Here is a 24,049-nt window from a genome sequence, read left to right as displayed (position 1 = left end):
TGGGGGGCTTCCCTGGTGGCGCAGTGGTTGAGAATCCGCCTGCCGATGCAGGGGACACGGGTTCGTGCCCTGGTCCGGGAAGATCCCACATGCCGCGGAGCGGCTGGGCCCATGAACCATGGCCGCTGAGCCTGCGCGTCCGGAGCCCATGCTCCGCAACGGGAGAGGCCACAGCGGTGAGAGGCCCGCGTACCGCAAAAAAAAAAAAAAAGAGTTAATGGGAAACTACAACCAATTTTTTAAAAAGGATAAGTCCACTGAGGATTCTAACTCTTCAAGAATGAATGTTTGAGATGTCCCACGAAGTAGAGAACCTTGACTATCTGAGGCACTGGCAGAGGGAATATAGAATAAATAGTGGAAGAAACTGGTAAATATCAACCATGGCTTTATGATCAGTAACAGAAACAAGGACAGTAACAGCACACGTGTACGCACACAGACACAGACAAAATTCTATTCTTACAGTTTACACACTGATCCTATCAACATTACCCTAGCAGTAACAACACCATAACAATGACACCCACTTTGTTTCAGCATCAACCACTGAAGTTAGCTTCTATTTTCTTTCAATACTTCGAAAAAAGCCTCTGCATCCTGTCAGAAATACCAGTATCAGCTGAGCAGGACTTCTTTCTCATATGTCTGGGGCCAAGTTCCTAAGGCCCTTCCTCTGAGCTCTAAAGTTCTGCTAACTTCAACCTCTCCCAAGCTCTTTCCTTTTTTCCTCCAGTACCAGGAGTAACCTTGTGCCCTTTGATGGTCAATAGAGGCCTCTTCTGGGCAGGTCTGCCCTAGAGCAGGCTTCCTGGAGTGGGTACCATGGATCTGCCCCATACAGTCCCAGCTCTGCCCACCCTTCTCAGCTTTAAGTCTCCTCCTGCCCTAGGCTCCCTTCCTCATCGACCAGCAGAACCCACCCCCATGTGGGCCTGATGGTCCAGTTGTTTCCTGCAGTCATTATTGCTCTTTCAACCTACTATATATCTGTGTAACTCATTCCCTATATGAAATCCCATCTTTTGTGAAAGAGGTGCTAGTGTGGTGCTTTTTTTCCCTTTACCAAACCCTAACTCTAGAGGATAGTTTAATATTTCTAATCAGAGCACACTCTTTGGTATGTTTCTCAGCCAGAAAGAGGATTTTTTTTAAAGCTATCTCTTGAAATTTTTCTTATTAGCTATAATTACTCTATTTCGAGATCAACAAAAATAATGAATTTACATTAGTTTTTTTTACTAGCAATCAAAAAAAAAAAAAGAGAGAGAGAGAGAAAAGAGATTACCAGTTAATGAATGATCTTGTCAGTTGTGACTAATGTTCAGTGATATCCAAAGAGTGCAAAGGCATCCAAAACTGTTAACTCAAAAAAAACTTTTTAAGATTTTTCATCTATGAAGACTACCATCCTATAATTTGACCTTCTCACTATTCTTTTTAAGTTAATAATTTAAAGGAAAGAAAAAAAAAAGACACTGGGTGGTAAGGCAAACTCTATGGAGAAATGTATTTTAGATCTAAACTTCAACTAAAGGAGCATTTTTATCCTTGCTCAACTTTCCTCTACAAACCACACAGATTCTTGGAAGACAGTGAACAAAAGCAAAGTAAACAGAAACCCTGCACTTGTTTATTTCAATTTTTGAAAGTCCATCCCATGGTAAAACCTCTAGGTGCAAAAAACATGTGTCTTAAAGATAAATTTGTCTCTAGAAAAAGATCAGATTTTTTAAACGGGTATCTGAAAAGACAATAAATAAAGACTAACTGGCCAAAATGGACATTTTCTAAATCAGAAAACCTCAGCACTTATATATTCTGAAAGCTATTATAATAATGCTCAAGATTTGAAAACAAACCTGTCTTCGCTAGGTTTCCTCAATGAATTAAACAATAGACAAATATACAGTATATCTGTCTGGATCACAAAATAAATGAGTTGATAAATACCACCCACTTAGTCAATGAGTAAAATTACACTATTAATTCATAAAATTTTTATAAAACATAGCATCTACTCTCTACTAATACAAGTAATTCATTAGTGCTCCTTTCTAACAACAGCTTTCTCCAAAAATAATTTTTTAAAAGGCTCTGGACAATATCCTGAATAAAAAAAATATTACAGCAAGATGTAGTAAATATACATGTACATACTTGATGTTTGTTTATGACTAAATGAATGGTTTAGATTATGACTGCATATTTTTACACTTTATAAATATGCTATATTAGCAATGTATTGTCTAGTGAAATAAGCCTTGGAAGATGAGACGGAAGACTTGCTTACTGACTCATCAACATCATGCTGTATCATCTGAGCCAAGTCACTTCATGCCTTGTTCTCTCTACCTGTAAAATGCCTTTACTTGCTCATTACAAATAATAACTGTTAAAACAAAGCTGTGGAAGAAAGATGTTATATACGTGTATTAAATTTCAACTTCTTTACCCAAAGGAAAAAATCTTAAAAGTTGTGACATGCCTGGGTTACTGACCTTGAAGAGGACAGAGTGATATAAAAGAAAGAGCATGGTTTTTAAAATGAGAAAATCCAGACTTCACCAACTACTATATTTGTGGCCTTCAGTGAATCTATAAATTCTCTAATCTTGAATTTCCTCATCTATGAAATATGAGCATTTATTTCTTAAGGGTTTTAATGGGCATTAATAAAGAAAACTATATCAAATACCTAGCACAGTGCCTTAAGTATTTAAAAAAGTTAGTTTCTTTGCCTTGAACTTATGGGCATGTTAAAAAAACAAATTCCCACTTTTGAATTCACATAAACATCTGATTTCAAGAAAAGCTATAAAGTGCAGAGATTAGGTTCTTCTCCCTCCAAAAATAATTCATATTAAAAAAAAAAAACACCTCTTTTTGGTAGCTCTTTTCTCTGCTAAGGTATAAACTGACAAATTAAGAGTTAGCTGTTTTCACATACTATAATCAACTTACTACAAATATCAAACACACAAAACAAAGATCCTTTTAAACTGCCTACATATACCATTCCTAGCATTGTGTCTTCCACTTTCAGTGTTAAATCTATGAGAAAGTACAAAGAGCCCTCTTTCCTTTCCTCTGGTCAGTAGACATACAAGAGTAATTTTCAGTTCTGTCAAATCCACAGTGATTTCAAAACTAAAGAACAAAATTAGGAAGGAAATAGTTGAAAACTATTACTTTCTTTTGTGGACATATGATTCATTCCTTTAACAAGCAAACAAAACAAACAAAAACCCACTCTGATGAAAGTTAAACCCCAAATATCATAGTAACCTTATAAGAAATCAATTCCGTACTGAATCTCTAGCTATAAAATATATTAACCAGAAAGTATCTTCTGTGACAGGAGAGATGGGATGTTTCCAGGGATGAGGGAATTTCTACAGTTCACCCATAGCAAATACTATTAATTGTAAGATATATCCAATTATGTACTCAGAACCTAGCAGCTGAATCCACAAGGGTTTAGCAAGCAAAAATTTTGGCACAAAAAGTGGAATAACATTTACTCAAGAATAAAACTGGAGCCATATTTAGCAGTCTAAAACCTTCTAAACCAAGGAAAAAAATAATCTTGAAGGAAGTTTCTGTAATCATCTGGTTTGCTTTCTAGACAAGGGCTTCAATAGAATTGAATGCTTCTGGAAATCAGCCACATTTACTCTGGATGAAATTCTGGCAGTTTTCAAAAAAGAAAAAGTGGAGAACAGGTCTGTTTATCATTGCTTTCACCTAAAAACCATTAATCACTAAGGGTGGTATAGGTACCAAACAGAATTTTTCTTCCTTTCTAAATATACACAGTTTCCTATACAGTACAGCACATTTTGCAGTTCATGGTAAATTTTTTGATGTTTTTGCAACAGCACTTTTCGTCCTTTCCAAAACAACCTCATTCGTAGTCTGCTGTTTCTGTTTGCCTCATCTGCACTTAGCAGATCATGCTTCAGTGACTTAGAAATCCCAGCCACCAAAATTCAAGCCAAAGTTTGAACTGCGGGGCGGGGAGGGGGGGACGGCAGGGGGGGGCATATCAAGTAATTAAACCACACTTGTAAGGGAGAATGGTTTTTACCTCCTATGACTTTATAATGTGCTCTTTTAATCCAGAACCAGTCTCCAATTTTAAGAAAAGTTATGAATTTATTTTTAATTTAAGGAATTATTTTGTAACTACTATAGTTCTCTTGGCATCATCTTCCAAATTTACCTTCTGGCAATGACACAAAACCAGGAAGACTATTCCACATGTTAACACTGTATACTTCAGGTAAAACAGCTCAGTGCTCTGGGAAGTTTCATTATTAAGGACTTACTCAAATTGTTGCAAATTAACATAACTTTAATTTAGAAACCAAAGGGAGAAAAAAAAAGAATTAGTAAGGTTGGAGATAAAGCCTGTATAGTTAGATGATAACCATGCTCTGGAGTTACTGAGGCATGTCTCATTTTCTCACTACTAACAGTTTAAAGGATTCAGTTCCTTCCATGTTATGGATTAGAAGATGACCTTGAAAAGTTTCCTTAAAAATAAAATAAAATCACATTTAAAAGTGGTATCACCCAATCTGAAATAACATTATACAGTTAGACACTGGAGACTTTAGGAAATTAATATGACTAATAAAAATATCTGAAAGAAGAATAACTGTATTAATGAACTTATACATCAAATATCATCACAAAGTGCTCTATCAAAAAGTGAAACCAAAAAAATTAACAACTGTCTTTTTTGCTTTGCTAAATTCTCATTTTACTACTAAGTACCTTACAACATACCTTCTCAGAATGCCATTTTCCTGGGGTATTACACCATTGATAGCTGCCTGCAAACAAAAAACAGAGAAGACATTTAAAGAAACAGAAAAATGCTCAGGGGTGGAGTGGAGTGGGGTGGAAAACACTGTAAAGGAAAATAAGTATACTCTGAAAATTTAAACAAAATAATAAGTGTTTCCTTAGTGATAAAAAATATTCTCCATTAAATGTTTTTCTCCCTCTCTATAATAAAACTGTGTTTTAGATAATTTAAAAAACATACATTTGGCATCTAATAACCCCAAACCTTGAGTCATAAAAAGCTTAATTCCACAGTCCTCATTCAAGCAAAACGCCCACAAAACCAATGTTTAAGGGTGTTAAAACAAGTAAAATCAGTACCTTAAAGTAATCTTTTAACATTATTTCCTTCCTCAGATTGAGAGGAGCAAGATATAAAATCACAAATGAAAAATGCCAATAAGAATTTTTAAATTAGCTCAGGAATTAAATTCATTGTGTTGTGTTACAATCATTATTCTTAAAGAAAAGAATACTTAGAAGGAAAAAAATGTATCAAAAGGTCTTTGATAAACACAGGACAATTACATCAGGTTACAAAAGGAGCAGGAGCATCCCTGGGGGAGCCTCCTTATATAAAACATTCCTGAAATTGGTCTCTAAGCTAACAAGTCACCAATTACCTAGAACATAGGTAAACACATTTGCCATGATTTGGACATTTTTGAAGGCTACTAAGCAAACAGGCTGTTACATCCTGGATTGTGGGTATGTCATTACAGGGTAATAGAGAAGATTCTCTGGAGGAAAAAAATGACTCTTCCAACTTTGCCTTTGCATCATAACAACTTCTTCCCTCCCCCTTCCCATCCACATCAAAATGGGAGGAGGGGGGAAGCTAACACTTGGATGTTTTATCAGCTGTGTGGAGATCAACTGCAAAAAGGAGTTTGTGTATTTCGTGAAACATTAACTTAAATATATGCCAGAGGTAGGTCAAGTTTACAAAGTTATACTGTTGAATGGAAACAACGTAGAGTGTAAGACACTTGCTATGAATTTTGAAAGTTTTAACGCTCCACTGGCAAAAATCAAAGAAATCCACAGATTATTAAAGACAGTGGATACCGTAGAACCCTGACAACTGTGGAGGCTCATAAATCCTTAGAGTCAAGGAAATGCTAAAATCAGTTTTCAAAGCCACAAATTCAATAGAAGCATCCCTGCCTGGTGCCAGGTCAATTATCCCTTTTCTGTTGACAGCAATGGTTCCACATACAAATATCTTCTTTGTTAAAAAATAGAAAATGGTCAGAGAATATTCTATGATGTTGGAAAAGAAACAAAACACCAGAGTTTGGAAAGATTTTGTTCAAATTTTCACTAGGGAATGCCAAGGTATAATGGAAAGAACACTAAGAATTTATAAAGTCCAAAATTTGAATCTAGATTCTCCCATTTATTACTTTGATGACCTTAGTATATATTCTATACTCATTGAACCTCCCTGAGCCTCAGTTTTCTCATCTGTATGAGTAAATACTACATTTTCAGCCAAAATGGCCCTGCCTTTTTGTTCCTTAAAGGCATCAAGTTTTTTGTTTATTTCTTAGGGCCTTTTAAGATGCTATATCTACATGGAATGCCCTTTTCCCTATTCTTTGTCTGGCTGAATCTCAATCATCATAATTGATGTTTTTGTTAGATATACTTTTTCCAAAAATTCTTCTCCGATCAACACCCCCCCAATAGGTTTACTCTCACAAAGAACCCTGTACTTTTTCTTCATAGCAATTGATAATTACTTATTTGGTGATTGTTTTATGTCTGTCTTTCTCACTAGACTGTAGGCTCCATGATGGAAGAGATGATAACAATTTTGTTCACCACTTTATTCCCGCTGCCTGGCACAATGCCAGCACATAAAAGGCACTCAATAATCATTTGCTAAATGAATGATGCTAGAGGAGTGCAAAGAAAAGCAGCACAGTGAAGACTTGCTTAAGGCTCACAGAAAGCTTCCTGGATGAAATAATGTCTCAACTAAGACTGAAGGGTAAATGAAAAGTAGCAAGATGGGGAAGGGCGCAATACTATTCAGAAGGTACCATGACACACCTCCACTTTCTTTTTTAAATATTTATTTATTTATTTTGGCTGTGCCATGTCTTAGTTGCGGCATGCAGACTCTTAGTTGTGGACTCCTTAGTTGCAGCACATGCACTCTTAGTTGCAGCATGCATGCAGGATCTAGTTCCCCGACCAGGGCTCGAACCCGGGCCCCCCCACATTGGGAGCACATAGTCTTACCCACTGGACCACCAGGAAAGTCCCCACGCCTTCACTTTCAACCCTTTTCCTCTTCTAAGATCTTATATTATTTTAAATAATGTATTTGCTTTTGGATAGAATGTTAATCCCTGACCTCAACCTTATGTACATAATAAACTCTGTACATAAATAAGTAAAATGTAATTCAGAATGAAGATACAATAAAAGTATGATTTGCTAAAGAAATATAGGATAGGGAGTGTGCTTTCTGACTGTGAGGATTAAAGAAAGTTTCAGAAAAGGGACAGCATTTGATATGGACACTGAATAATGGGTAGATGTAGAAGCAAAGGAAAATTTCAGATGAATTCGACTTTGAACAATGTTAACTTTGAGGTAATAGTAGGATATCATTTGTTGACTTCACAAATATGTACTGCAGTTGACCCTTTTGACCCTTGAACTACACAGGTTTGAACCGCACACAGGTCCACTAATACTCGGTTTGTTGTTGTTGTTTTCAATAAATACATTCGACAGTACTACACAATCCACAGTTAGCTAAATCCGAGGATGCAGAACCACTCGGAGACTTGAGCTTGAGCATCTGTGGATTTTGGTTTCCCCAGGGACACCTGGAAGAGATCCCTCATGGATACCGAGGAATGACTGTAATTGCCAACTATGTACCAGATATACTAATGGACATAACATAGCATGTCTTCTAGCATGGAAAAAAATCCATTCAACAATTAATTTTACTATGAGAAGTTCAGGTAATATCCAAAAGGAGACAAAAAAGTAATTTTAAAAATCAGAGCTAGATTAAGTAAAACACCTGCTTATTTGAAGCCCTAGGAATACTTTAATTCCCTCCCTCCTTTACTCTCTGGTGAAGAAAAGTGAGACAAAGAATCTTGGGGAATTCATATATGTAAAAAAAAGAGAAGAGAAAGCTAAAAACAAAACAAAACAACAAAAATGGAAGGGTTAGATAGGAGGGGAAGGACCAGGAATATGTCACAGAGAGGCAATGAAAGTACTATAAGGAGGGATTAGACACAATAAAAAATGTGAAAATAGTCTAATATAATGAGGCCTAAGAAGAGACTGTTAGACATATTTGAAAACAGTTTTAGCAAAAACTGTATCATAAAAGGCTAAAAAATACAAGGGAAATAAGAAAGTAAGTAAAACTGATTCTTGAAACAATATGAAAAGTATAAAGATAGGACCTGCAAGAAGAATGGCTACGATAAGTTTTTGTTTGCCTTTTTTTTTTTTTTTAAAGAATAGTGATTTCTTGAGTTCAAAGACAATTCATGGAAAGGGAAACAATAAAGACTCAAGAAATAAAGGGTAAAATTAAAAGTTTGGTTCAACAAACTTACCAAAGGCCTATTCATTGCCAGGCACCATGCTAGACTTTGGGTATGCCTGGTACCTGATCTAGGGCTCAGGAGAGCACAGATAGAGGGGATACCTTTAGAAAAGAGATTAGATTTAGAAAAACCTAGATTACAGACTAGAAATGATACTGATCACATAAGAACCATGTTATCATTTGCTAAATGTAAATAATCCCATTGCTAATTTGTTTTTGTTTTCTTGTTTTTCTTTTTTGGCTAGGAAGATATTATATCTCTCATTCTATAAACAGGAATATAATAATAGGGCATGATTAAATATCTGGCCAAAGAACCAGAGAATAAACACAATATTTCTATTTCTGGGACCGACTCAAACACACTACCGTGGATCTTCAGCAGACTGCAACATATTTAAAAAACAGTATCTTGCCTTGACCTAGTTTATGGTAGTATGAAAATCCATTTTGGTATAACTATTATTGCTTTTATGCTAATTATGTCCATGACATTTTTAATCAGTTAATTTACCACAATTAGAATCCCAGCCTCTAAGTTCTCTTTAGCAAAACTTGACAACACCCTCTGAATCGTCATTTCTCAGAGTCCACTGGAAGACATGTGAGGTATGTTTAAAGTATAGTGGAAGTCAAGGTCAGAGGTGGCTGTAAGAAATATTCTTATCTTCAGCCTTAACAGAAGGAGAAAACCATGACACTCATGGTGGGCTTCAGACCTTTTGGGGGAAGGGAAATGGCAAACTGGTAGATTATAAAACTACAGCATCCTAAATAAATAAATAAATAAATAAAATTTGAAAACTACAGCATCTAATATAAATCATCCCCTATGCATATAGAAAATCTTGGCTTTGGTCTTTTTATATTTTTAAACAAATGACCCCTGAAGAAAATGCCAATGAGATTTCTTGAGAGGGGAGGGAGATGAGACAGGGATGTACAGACAGCATCCAAAAATTTCAATGGTAACTTCTGAGTAAAGGAGCTGTACTAACAATAAAGGTAGCTAACATTATATAGTTTTTACTAGGTGCTATGATTCTCTAGGTGCTTTACTCATATTAGATCATTTAACTCTCATATTACCCCCTCATTTTACAAATAAGGACACCAAGAAAACACAGTGGGAAATCGTGACAACAATGGGTAGGCAAAAGATGAAAGAAAAAAATGATGAATTTCAAAATTTGCTCTTTGAAAGACACCTCTAAGAAAATGAAAAGGTAAGTCACGGACTGGGAAAAGTATTTGCTATGTATAAATGTCCAAGAAGGTATTTATATTCAGAATATAAAAAGAATTCTTATAACTCAATAAGATGACAAACAAGTCAGTAAGAAAATGGGCAAAAGATTTGAACAGAAACTTCTCAAAAAAAGATATATGAATAGCCAATAAGCATATAAAAAGCATTAAATAGTCATCATAGAAATGCAAATTAAAACCATGATAAGAGACCACCACATACCTATTAAAATGGCTAAAATTAAATAGGATGATACAAGTTTTGGCAATAACATTGAACAACAGGAAGTCTCATATATTGTACAATCACTTTCAAAACTGTTTTATATATAAAGGTAAACATATAACCTAGCAATATTACTTTTAAGTATTTATCTAAAAGAAATAAAAACGTATTTCCCAAAGACTCGTATACTAATATTCATGGCAGCTTTAATCACAATACCCAATAGCTAGAAGCAGCCCAAATGCCCAACAACAGGTAAATGTTGTTTTGGGTGTACCACAGTGTCTGGGTGCAATGGAACTCTACTCAGCAATAAAAAGGAACATACTACAGATACATTCAACTACATGGGTACATCTCAAAAACATTATGCTAAATGAATGAAGTCAGACACGAGAAAATACTATATGATTTCGGGTATGTGAAACTCTAGGAAAGACCATTTTAATCTCTAGTTAAAGAAGGCAGATAGAGGATTCCTTAGGATTAGTGGGGAATGATATGGAAGGGACAATAGGGAAATTTAGGAATAATGACTGTGGTGGTGGTAGTAACGTAGGTACTTACATCTGTCGAAACTCATCAAATTGTACACTTAAAATGGGTTCATTTTATTATCAATAAAGTTAATTTTTAAAAAGAGAACCACAAAGAAATCTGCTTCAAACACACTAAAATGGCTGAAATTAAAAAGACTAGCACCACCAAATGATGGTGAGGATTTGGAGGACTAGAACTCTCACACATTGCTGATGGGAATGTAAAATGGCACCACTACTTTGGAAACAGTTTGACAGTTTTATATAAAGTTAAACAAACACTTAACATATAGTACCACAATTCCACTCTGAGGAATTTACCCAAGAGAAATAAAAACGTATGTCCACCAAAGACTAGTATACAAATATTCATAGCCACTTTATTCATAATACCAAAACACTAGATACAACCAAAATATCCATCAACCAATGAATAAACAAGACTGGCATATTCACACAAAGGACTGTTATTCAATAATAAAAATGAACTTCTGATACAGGCAACAATATGGATGAACCTCAAATATTATGTTGAGTAAACAATGCCAGACACAAAAGATTGCATAGTATATGATTCCATTTATATGAAGTTTTAGAACAGACAAAACTACCAAAATGTGGCAATATAAATCAGATCAATGGTTGCCTGCAGCAGCATTGAGGGTTACTGACAGGAAAAGAGAACAAATTTTCTAATATGATGGAAATCTTGAAGGGAGGGGGACTGGATACACAATGTATACATACACAATGTGTACACTTACCAAAACTCATAGAGTTGTATACAATTAAAATCTGTATACGTATATAAATTAGTCATTGACAAAGTTGATTTAACAAAATAACATTAAAACTCCGGTTTAATTCAGTTTCATGAAACACTAGAAAAATGCAATCTCAGATGCATATATTGTCCCATTAGCTATTACTGTGCCCCATCTGTGGTTTGTACCAGCCCATCATCACTTCCCTCTTTCCTTTTGATACAGATCATGTATTTCTTTTGGAGAACTACTACTCCTGCCTCATCCCATGTGATACTGAAAATATATTAATCACGGTGACTCAATCTAGACCAATCAGGCTCCCCTGGGAATGTGGCTCTTGAACAAGTAACTAGCTAGTTGAAGATGTGTCCTGACAACGGTGCTCAATGATAAGTTTCTGACAGAGCAACTCGGTTTACTGGTTTTCCTAAGACTTGGTTCGGTTGTTCAAGCTCTTTCAAATGTGTGAGCTTCTCAGCAACATTCCAATAAACCCTGCTTCCTATCCTCCCTCCCAAATTCTACTTTGTATTCAAAGACTGATAAACCGAGATTAGATGAGGTTACATGACAAACTCAATACAATACACGTTAAGTTACTAACAGACCACCATTTTTCCAGTCTTCAACAATTATGTCATAGCATTATCATTAGCTTAATTCTTATAGCAGTCTCCTCAGCTGGTCAATCTCTAAATTAATTACTGATTACAAATCAGTGAAACTAAACACTTAATACATTTCAAATATAAGAAGTTATAAACAAGTAGAAAAAGAAAACCTGTTAAATTTTAAAATTTATGAAAATAGAAATGACAAATACATTTTCATTATATATAATCATATATATTTATATATATATATATTATTACCAGATAGAATAGTATAGGCAACTCCGCATGTTCCACATGTTTAGAAAGCCTGTGAACCAGAATAATTATGATTATAACATTAGCATTGTTTCTATCTCTTGAAAATATTTAAAGTATAGAAAAATGCTTTCTAAATTAGTGCACTTTTGTTTAATTTGAAATCATTACTCTATGGTATGTCAGATTTCAAGTATTTTCAAAATATCTAAATAATAGGTGTCAAACCCACAAAGTACTAGTATTTTAGCATTTACAACTCTGATCTTGCCATCAAGTGAATTCTTCCAACAAAACCCAGGCTTTCTCTTCTCCATAATCAAGGCAGTGTTTTAGACATTGGAGGGAATACAAGGAGGACAAGACACATTCCTCTCAGGTTGAGCAGTTACAGAAACAATTTCAATCCAGCATGAGAAACAGTATGGGATCACAAAGGAAGGAATGCCTACTGTGGACTAGTAGAGCTCAAGACCCAGACTTGAATCATTTTCTCCAAGAAAATGTAACTGACTCACACCACCTTTTTCTCAATGACTTTTCATTGTGTTGTACTGACACAGCAATCATTCATCTTATTCATGCATTCGAATACTGCATTCATTCATTCATTCTACTATTATAACCCATTCAACAAATATTTAATTACTAACCTGGAACTATTCTAAGTACTGAGGAAAAAACAGTTGTGAATAAGACAGAATCATCCTCCTCTCATGTTTTTGCCATAAATTGGGTCAATGAGAAATTCTGAAAGAGACCATCATCTTACAGCTGTGAATTGTGGAATTTTCACCTTTGACCTTGTATGGGGAAAGAACGCTCCACAGTCTACTACAACTCTACTTCATTTCTGACACCATATGTGTGGGTTTTCCACACATCAAGCAATTCTGTAACACCAGGTAGGTGTCCTTGTAACTTAACTCAATTCTGACACTATCTTCCTAGAGACAGAATCAGATCCCACAAGTTAAGGGCTCAGTCCCACAAGACAGTTCCTACTTCAGATGCTAATTGCAAGTTCAGGCTGTCACCTGTGCTTCTGACCAATCAGCTATAAATTGGAGATTTCCACAACCCTCTCCTCAATTCAATTAATTTGCTAGACTGGCTCACAGAACTCAGGAAAACATTTTACTTACTAGATTACCAGCTTATTATAAAAGGATATAACTCAAGAGCAGCCAGATGGAAGAGATGAATAGGGCGAGGTATGTGGGAAGGGGCACGGAGCTTCATGCTCTCTCCAGGCATGCCACCCTCCTATGTGTTCACCAGCCCAGAAGCTCCCCCAACCTGTACTACTGGTATTTTTACAAATGCTTCAACATGTAGGCATGATCGATCATTAACTCAATCTCCAGCCCCCTCCCCTTCCTAGAGGATAGGAGGTGGAACTGAAATTTCCAAGCTTCTAATCATGGCTTGGTCTTTCTGGTGGCCCTTTTCTGACTGGCCCCTTTCCTGAAGTTATTCACAAGCCCAAGAGTCTCCTCATTAAAACAAAAGACACACCTATCACCCAGGAAGTTCCAAGGGATCTGGGAGCTCTTTGTCAGGAACCAGGGTCAAAGACCAAATATTAAAACAAAAAAATGCTACTCTTATCACTTAGGAAATTACAAGGGTTTTAGAAGCTCTGTGCCAGGAACCAGGACAGACCAATATAAATCTCTATTATTTCAGAAACCTCATTAGCATGATGTTAATGAAGTGAGCTATGAGAAAGAGATCTATTTTGGGATGAAAATTTCCCCAGCTACAGATGTGACGGGGCAAAGAAACAATAGATTTAAGTGTCCACACTAAAGAAAGACCATGAGATTATGGCTGGAAGCCAATGAGGCCCCCCAAAAGATGCTTAATACCATTTCCCCCTCTTTCTTTCTGGGCAGAAAGGAAAATCATGTTTCATAAATAATTATTTAATTTTTCATATCTGTAACAGACCATTTCTAACAATCTACTATATTTAAATTCTTCTAAATGTACCTTCAAATTCCTATTTTCCAAATACATTAATCACTATGATACTCTTCTCTAAATTTTTCTCAAGTACTCCACTGTGTGACTCCAAAGCTGATGACTCTTTCCTCCATTTATTATGGACTTCAATAGAGAAATATATAAGATGCTCTAAAGGCAAAAAAGTGGAAGTAATGTGAATGTTCGGAGAAAAGCTGGGAAGAATGGATGATATTTGAATCAAGTATTAAAACAAGGCTCGGGGGCTTCCCTGGTGGCGCAGTGGTTGAGGGTCCACCTGCCAATGCAGGGGACACGGGTTCGTGCCCCGGTCCGGGAAGATCCCACATGCCACGGAGCGGCTGGGCCCGTGAGCCATGGCTGCTGAGCCTGCGCTCCGCAACAGGAGAGGCCACAGCAGTGAGAGGCCCGCGTACCACAAAAAAAAACAAAAACAAAAACAAAAACAAGGCTCTTCTATGGAAAAGAAATTTGACTGAGAGCATTCAGGAAGAGATTTTTTTTTTTAACTGCACTGTATGAATCTACTTAGTCTACCCAGGAAGCTAAAAGTAGTTCTGTGTGGCTTCAGCAATGGTTTGCATCAGGAAGCAGTGAGAGGCCAGCTGGAAAATTAAGTAAGAGTTAGATTATGTGAGGCAGGATAAAGGCATTAAAAGTTTTACTTAATCTGAATATAAAGGGGAGGCAACTGCTGCAACTCAAATTTGCCTTTTAGGAAAATCATTTGGGTAGCACTGCAAGGTGTGAATTGAAAAGGGAAAAACTGCTGGAAATGATGTCCAGGCTTCTGACTTGGGTGACTGCTCCTGCCCCAGTCCTCTCAATCATTAAAAATGGCATGCAATTCTAATGATTCCATTGCTCAAGTCAAAAATCATGTAGTCATCCTCAATTCTTTTCTTTCTCACATACTCCACATCCAATCTATGAGGAATTCTTTATTCTATGTCCAAAATGTAGAATCTCACCAACCTTCTCTGCTTCCACCCTGGTCTAAATCATCATCTTTCCTCTGGAGTAGTATTCCAATAGTCTCCAAACATCCTTGCCCCACACACTTGCTGCCTATTCACATAGCAGCCAGCATGATGCTTATAAATGTCAAGCCAAATAAAACCCTTTTCCTACTCAAAATACTCTTATGCCTTCCCATATCATCAGAATCGAAATCAAAGTCCTTATTCTGACCTTATAAGACTACATATTCTGGTTCCAGCTCTCTCTCTCTCTCTCTCTCTCTCTCTCTCTCTCTGACATCATCTTCTACTAACCCCGCTGAGTTGTTCTGGTTTCCTTACAATTTCCTGCACAAGCCAAGCATGCTCCCACATTAAACTCCTTAACTTATTCTTCCCTTTGTCTGGAATGCTATTCCTTTAGATATCCACATACCTCACTCCCTCACTTCAGTCAGGTTTCTACTCAACGGTCATCTCAGAAAGGCTTTCCTTAACCCTACTGTCCCCTTGTTTGTTATCTGTCTTCCCTGACCAGAATATAAGTTCCAAATAACTTTATTTTGTTCACTGATGTGCCCTCATCATAAACAAAAGGGCCTAGTACCTAGGTGGTATGAGTTAATATACACTGAATACACAAGTGAATAAATGAAAATGCCATAGAACATGAGCAAAGGAACAGGCTGGGGAGGATAGGGAGGTTTGAGCCTTCCAGTTTTAGGCATGTTGATTTTAAAGTACACATGGGACATTCACACAGAGATGTGCAATAGATTGTTAAGAATCTTAAAATGTGTGAGTTCGAGATACAGAGTTTGGAGTCATGAGTCATTCACTTTAAACATATTTGGGAAAAAACAGAACTACCAAATGATCCAGCAATCTCACTTCTAGTTATATATCTAAAATAATTGAAATCAGGGTCTCAAAAAAGATATTTGTATAGTCATGTTCACAGCAACATTATTCACAATAACTAAGAGGTAGAAGCAACCCAAATGTCCAGCAATGGTAATGGATTAAAAAAAAAATGGTACATACAAACAATGGAATATTATGCAGCCTTAAAAAGGAAGGAAATATTGTCACGGGCTACTGTATGGATAAATTGTGAGAACACTGTGCTAAGTGAAATAAGCCAGCCGAAAAATAACAAATACTGTATGATTCCACTTATATAAGTTACCTAGAGTAATCAAATTCATGGAAACTGAAAGTACATAGAATGGTGGTTACCAAGAGCTGGGGGGCAGAGGGGGGCTTATAGTTTAATGGGTACAGAGTTTCAGTTTTGCACAATGAAAAAGTTCTAGAGATCTGTTTCTCACCAATGTGTACATATTTAACGCTATTGAACTGCATACTTAAAAGTGGTTAAGATGGTATATATTATGTGTCTTATACCTCAATAGTGTTTAAAAAGTATTTGCAAAAGTCTTAGGTGTGGATTGAGTTTACCCAAAATGAGAGGTAGCGTGAACAAAGAAAAGCCTTCACTGATGGAACCTTTGGAATGCCAACATTTACGTAGCATGTAGGAAAAATCAGAGAAAATATTAAACAGAAGTATCAGAGAAGTAGAAGGAGATATATATGGGCACCTGAGCTTCAATACAAACCTCAGTTACAGTTACATATATGCATCAACCAAGTTGTTAATACTGAAATGTTGGCCTTAGAGAATCCACCAGGTATGATAATTTATTGCCATTAATAGAAAATGGATAAAAGGCAGATGGCATGCAAATGCTAATTTTTATATATTCATTTTATTTTATTTTTATTTTATTTAGTTATTTATTTTTTGGCCATGTGGCATGTGGGATCTTAGTTCCCAGACCAGGGATCGAAACTGGGCCCCCTGCATTGGAAGCATGAAGTCCTAACCACTGGACCACCAGGGAAGTCCCTATATATTAATTTTATATCTTTGTTTTTAAGCAAAGAAAAAAACTACAGCAACAATTCATATTCAGTATTTAGTTCTCTATGACCTATGATCTACTATAATTTAACTAGGTCAATTAAGGGAATTTCTATGTTCTGTAGTTTAAGTCTGTTTTCAAACGCTGGTTCTATTATTTATGTATTACCTGTGTGACTTTCGTCATGTTAACTTGACTACTCTAAGATTTAGTTTCCCATCTACAAAGTGGAGGTAATAATACCAACTTATTTCATATGGCTGTTATAAGGATTAAATGAGATAATACAAGAAAAATACTCTGCAAATGTTAGCCACCATAATTATCCATCCCCATTACATGGTGTTTTCGTTTTAATCAGTTTTGTTATGTGCTGTACATTAGTGGTGCATAAATATCTGCCTCACGCTGGGCTAGAAATCCAGATATATAAAGTCCTGCTCCCAATGATCCAAATTCAGATGGTCTGAAATGAGGCCCAGAAATCTTCCCCCACAACACACAAACTCCTCAAGTGATTCTGATGTACAACGAAGTTTGAGAACAACTATAGAGAGTTTATAGCACACATTTTAGAGACCCATATAAAGTCTGTTAGTCTGCCATTACATACAGAATCCATTATTTCCCCCTGAACCCTTTATTATTTTGGAAGTTACTTAATGTCTAAAGGTATAGGTTCTTCATAAACTCACTCACATGTTGTTAAATATGCTAAGTGAGGGCTCTTGAGCCAGAAAGCCGTATATCCCAGCCCCAACATTTACTAGTTGCATAATCTTTAGAAAGTCACTTAACATCTCTCTGTCTCAGTTCTCTCATCAGTAAAATGCAGGGTGATAACAGTACTTGCACATTGGGTTTTTATGAAACTTGTTAACATATATAAAATGCTTAAATGGTGTTCAATACATAGTAACATACCCAATAAAGGTGAGCTGCTTTTATTGTAACTGTTATACTGAGATCTACCCTTGTTTGAAATCACAAATAGTTTTTAATCACAAAATTTTGAAGGCAAGGAAAGGACACTACTTAAAAATAGAAAATTTTCCACTCATAACACTTACCAATTGTAGACAACTTATTTCTGGAGATGTTTCCTCTCTCTCTTCATTATTTAAATAATGGTCTACCATCATCAACATACTCTAACAGTTAGAGATAAGATGATCAGACTAAAGTAGAAGCGAGTAGTTTAATATCCCCTACAACTAACCCTAAACTCAAATTTCTTTTTATTAATCTTGCTGTTTACTTTTACAATAGAAAAGAATTCCAATTGGTAATCCTGTAACAGGTCCTAATAGCAAATATTTGGTTTTAATAAGTGCTAATTTGATTTTTTTTTCAGGGAAAGAAAACAGAAAGCAAAACAATTTAAGAAATATAACCATTCCACAATTTGTTTTTAGTCTAGTGCAAAAAAAGTTCACTGAATCTTTCCAAGCAGATATCACTATCAAAATAGCCCAACATGCAGAATCAAGACTGGTGCAAACGAAATTAAAGACAAAGGAATACGAGACAGATCCTAAGACTACTAATGGTACCTGAGAGCCTCACCCTTGTCAAATAAATATCTACAGATGAAAAAACAAATAGCAAACTGGGAGAACCACATAGCTAAGATCAAAACAAACTGACAACCAAGAGATCTCATTTACTAAAACCAAAATGCAAGAAAGGTAGTTTCTGGTACAGTCACTTACATTCTTTCCCTGGATTCTTTACTCTTCCTTAGGCAAGTACTTCCTTAGGATGGTACTTAAGACTCTGGTCAGCATCACATAAAGGCCTACACAACCTCTCTCTCTTCCACCTATTACAAAATAACTGTCTTCTGCTCTATCCAATAGCTGTGGGAAGAGGAAGGGAGAAATCCACTAATCTGCCTTTTCTAGATTCAACTGGCAAGCTAAAACACAAAAGAAACAGAAATGTCTGAAGGTTAGCCGTTTGAAGGCTTTATGGAGGTAGACATCCTGCAGCATTCAAGGGAAGACTTTTAGTTGGTTGAGCAAAGCCAACAAACCAGGTATGCTTTATATTATAAGCAGCAACATAAGGAAAACACTCTTCCTGGTTACCAGCAGTCCTGAATACAGTTACCTCTATTTTGAGACTGATGTTCATCTAAAAATCAGTTTAATTCATTTAAGTAGATTGCAGTTACTCTGTGCAAAGAATTGTGCTAGATATTGCAGATAACAAATGGGCAAGACAGCCCAAACCTTGGGAAACCAGGAGGAGAAATAAGAATACAGCACTAAGAAGAATATAAAAAGTGTCACTAGCTTAATAAATGGCAACTCCATTCTTCCAGTTGGTCCAACCAAAAACCTCACAGTTATCCTTGACTGTCTCTTTCTCTCACTATTCCCTCTTTCCCCACTCATTAACAAATTCTGATTGCTGAAATGTTAAAACACATTCAGATTCTGATCACATTTCACTGCTATCACTCTGGTCCAAGTCTCCATCTTCTCTCTCCTCCATTATTATAACAGCCTCCTAGTTGATTTCCTGGCTTTGCCCTTGCTCACCTTCAGTGTATTCTTATTTAATAGTGAAGTTATTAGATCATGTCAATGCTCTACTCAAAATCTTCCACTGATATTTTCTCTAGTATAAAAAGACAACATCCTTAAGATTCCTTATTCCCTCCCTCACTCCCCTAATCTTTCTAATTTCTCCTCCTCCTCCTTTCCTGAGCCATACTTGTCTCCCTGATGTTCCTGGAAAAATGTCAGGCCCGATTTCTCACGTAAGGATTTTTGTGGTCATTATTCCCCCTGCCTGAAACGTTCTTGCCCCCAGATACATGGCTCACTTGCTAATTCCCTTCCTCCAAGTCTTTATCTGTCACCTGTCCACCTTTTCTAAAAAATTGCAGACCACCACCCAACATACTTCATATCCTTCCTCCCTGTTTTATTTTTTTTTCCTTAGCATTATCATTTTCTGATACATTATATAATGTTACTTACTTATATTATTTACTGTCTGTCCCCCATTATGAAAATATAAGCTCCGTCATGGCAGGGAGTCTTATCTGTTTTGGTTAACTGTTATTTTCCTAGCACTGAGAAGAGAACTTTGTATATAGTAAATGCTCAATAAATATTTTCTGGTGAATTTCTGAGTGAAAGTGTTAAGTGAATAAATCTGCATTATTAGATGTCTTTTGGGACATTAAGAGGAATCAAGAGGAAAGGGAGCATCTGACATGTGCAAGGCATTATGTAAGGTAATTACACATCATTACCTATCTCATTTAATCCTCACTCTATGAAGCAAGCATGTTAACAGATGAGGAAAATGACATTCTGGAAAATTAAGAGATTGATCCAAAATCACACACAGTAGCATTCAAACTCAGGCCTCTCTGAGTCCAAAAAGTCCTGCTCTTTTCATCATAAAGCAAGTTGGGGTCTATTTCTTGACAACAACATAGAGGAAAGGGTGTACTTTGAGTATCAGATCAACACAATACAAATCTCTATAATATACTAGCAACACTAATATTTACTATAGTTCCTTAGGTCACTAAGTCTATTTTAGGAACTGAGAAATCAACCCACATCTGATCTGTGTCTATGTGGAGGAAGGGAAGGTGACAGCTGAGTTGGAGGGCGAGGTGGGGGGGAGGGGGCTGACTACTACCACCAATATGATTATTCCTAGAAATCTCTGAATTCCTGAGGCTACAGAACATCTTCTAGACTAGTGCTACCCAACAGAACTTTCTGCAGTGATGGAAATATTCTGTATCAGCACTGTATGATATTGTAGCCATGATCTAGCCCTACAGAGCTACTGATTACTTGAAGCATGGCCAGTGTGACCAAGGATTGAATTATAATTTAATAATTAACATAATTATTAAATTATTCTTTTAAACTTAAATACCTTCATGGGGTTAGTAGCTTCTGTATTGAACAGCATTGTACTAGACTCTCCATTCCACTTCAACCACTTCCTTCACCTTACTCACTAGCTCACTTGTAATACTTTGATCAATTTTAGATGATGACACTGAATATAGGGCAAAATTCTTTTCCCAAAACTATCCCAAAGAAAAGAGGAAACTGCCCTATAGTTGAGTTTTTACAGTATTTTATTTTTGAAGAACAAAAAACTGTTTAGAAAAGACACAGAACCTAAAACAACTTCAGACAATACTAGTTTTGGACACTGAAAACAGGTTACCAAATGGAGTCAGTTAAAAAGAATGGCAGAAATTCAACAGATTTCATATTTATTTAGCAGGGGGGGCAGGTATTATCTCACAATTAAAACTTTAGATGTCATTATAAATAAGCCCATTAAAGATTACCTGAAAGGGTTTCATTGTAAAGATCATGAATAGCAAATAAGTTCTTGTGGCTTGAGATTAAAATTCCCAGAAAAAGTACCATATCCAGATTTTTTAAGCACTCTATCTCAAATCACTTAAGCAAAAATTAAGATCACATGCTCTGGAAAACTGAGAGACTATTTCCAGTAATGAGGAAGACACGAACATTTAAAATGCATGTGAAAGGTTTGAATAATGTTTCACTAAATGAGTATTTTTAAAAAGCAATATTTCTAAAGTAATAGTTTATATTATCTAACTTAAAATATGTATGTATAACTTAACAAGCTAAACTTAATGACTATTTCATATACAATCTTTAAAAAGTTTATATATTCAGGCTAACCAAAATATTTTTATTGGGACTTCCCTGGTGGCACAGTGGTTAAGAATCTGCCTGCCAATGCAGGGGACACGGGTTCAAGCCCTGGTCCCGAAAATCCCACATACCGCAGAGCAACTAAGCCCATGAGCCACAACTACTGAGCCCGCGTGCTGCAACTACTGAAGCCCATGCACCTGGAGCCCATGCTCTGCAACAAGAGAAGCCACCGCAGTGAGAAGCCCACACAACACGATGAAGAGTAGCCCCTGCTTGCTGCAACTAGAGAAAGCCCACGTGCAGCAACGAAGACCCAACGCAGCCATAAATAAATAAATAAATTTTAAAATATTATCTTATCATTGGGAAAATGAGAATCATCTCATACTCAGACATATACAATAAACCCTCATGATTTATTTTAAAAGAAGCTAAGCTCATCCACTTCAGTCAATAGCCATGAGGTCCAATGCAAGTCTCTATCCCATACCCTGGGCATTCTCAATCATTCTCACACTCTCTCAATTTTTATTGCCAAAATCTATTTGAAGACAGTTATTTTATGGGCGTTCACTTAGCACATATTATATTTTGCCTTATAATGTTAATCCTTTTTCTCCCAGCTATGTGTTTTGTATCCTCAATTAGAGTCTAAGCTCCCATAGGCAAGAACAATGTATTACTTCTTTGCATTCATCATAGCACTTAGAGCTGATTGATTTTCTAGAAGATAGGAAAGCTGTGTATCCAGTGCTCCAAATATACTAAAGAATGACCAAACAAAATTGTCTTCAATCTATTATACAACAGATCTGCAAGACAATTACCTCAAGCTCAGTAAATCTGACCAATTTGTACAAGGAAAGCACTACTAAAATCCAGGGTCTTTCCAATCCCAATTCCTAATTGTTGATCCTCTACTGACTGATTACCATCTTATTTGCACACTTTAAATATTAGTACTCAGAAATCAAAGTGCTAAAGGAGTACAAATCATTAAGTTGGTTATATTTTTTCCTTTTTTAGTCCTATAAACTAACAAGTAAGCTCCCTTCGTAACTTTATGTAACTGAAAGTAATATGCAACTTAATGCTCTGCTTACTTCCACCTAGATGAAAAACTCTTCTCCACACCACTACCATCTCCCCCTAGCCCCCTTCCACTGGTACTACAGGAAGGGACAGAAGGCAAGAGAAACAGGAAGGTGGAGGAGGGATAATAATAGTTAGTGGCAGCAGAGAATGTACATGTGACCACGGCACATAATTTCATGGTAATGTGTCCACTCTGGGAATGTCTTAGGTAGCAATGGTCAGACAACAGCCCAGACATTTTCATTCAGGAAATAATCAGTATTAACAAAAGATAAGGGCTTATAAATAACCAATGAAGGGAAAAGGCTCCAGGCTGAAGAGAATCAAAAGTTCACTAAATCTAAATCTCTTCTTCATTGCTTAATATCAATAAGGGACAGGAATAAAAGAAATTTATACAGAGAATGCAGCATAGTAATTAATCCCAATTCCAGATTTAGAGACCTAAATTCAGATAACAGGTCTATTGCTGACTGTATGTGTCATCTTAGGCAAGTCATTTGCCCTCCAAATATGCAAAATGAAAGACATTCTAATAATAATACTTATTTCCTAGGGCTGTTGTGAAAATTAATGAGAAAGAAGGATACAAACTACTTAGGACAGGACCTGATATATGGAAAGTACACAATATGCTTATTTTTTATTTGAAGTAGGAGAGGGTGAGCTTTTCCATTTGGTTTTATAGCTCTGTGCAAGGTATTATGTCAGGTTAATAAGAGTGTTGAATTGGAAATCAAGAGATGGGTTCATGTCATGGCTTTCTCAATAACTTGATCTTTGACCTTGGCCAATTTCTTTCTCTCTACGAGCCTTTATGTTACCAAATCTGTAAAAACAAAGGGGTTGGGCTAAATGATCTTGTGTTACTCAGAGTTCTCCAGAGAAAGAGAATTAATAGGATGGAGAGAAAGAGAGAGAGAGAGAGATAGGAAGAAAGAAATTAATTTTAAGGAACTGGCTCATGCAATTATGGAGGCTGGCAAGTCTAAAATCTGCAGGGTGGACCAGCAGGCTGGAGACCTAGGGAAAAGCCAGTGTTGCAGTTCAAGTATGAAGGCCATCTACTACAGACCTCCCCTTGCTCAGGAGAGGCCTTCAACTGATTGGATGAAGCCTATCAACGTTATAGAGAGCAATCTGCTTTACTATGTTCACCAATTTAAATATAAATCTCAACCAAAAACATTCTCACAGAAACATCCAGAGTAATGTTTGATCAAATATCTAGGCACTGTGGCCCAGCCAAGCTGACACATAATATTAACAATCACAGATCTCTAGGGTGCTTTCCAGAC

General features: G+C 36.3%; 1 protein-coding gene across 1 annotated transcript in view; it reads right to left on the bottom strand.

Annotated features, from left to right (window-relative positions):
* Window positions 1-24,049, bottom strand: part of FAF1 (Fas associated factor 1) — a 476,898-nt gene that overhangs the window by 307,364 nt on the left and 145,485 nt on the right. Inside the window, exon 3 of the mRNA XM_029230785.1 lies at window positions 4,795-4,841. Coding sequence (XP_029086618.1) covers window positions 4,795-4,841 — 47 coding nt within the window. The remainder of the gene's footprint in view (window positions 1-4,794; window positions 4,842-24,049) is intronic.

Source organism: Monodon monoceros, unplaced genomic scaffold (assembly GCF_005190385.1).
Source record: "Monodon monoceros isolate NGI ecotype Baffin Bay Population unplaced genomic scaffold, NGI_Narwhal_1 Super_Scaffold_18, whole genome shotgun sequence".
NCBI lineage: Eukaryota > Metazoa > Chordata > Mammalia > Artiodactyla > Monodontidae > Monodon > Monodon monoceros.
This window is presented reverse-complemented; position numbering and strand designations above follow the sequence as displayed.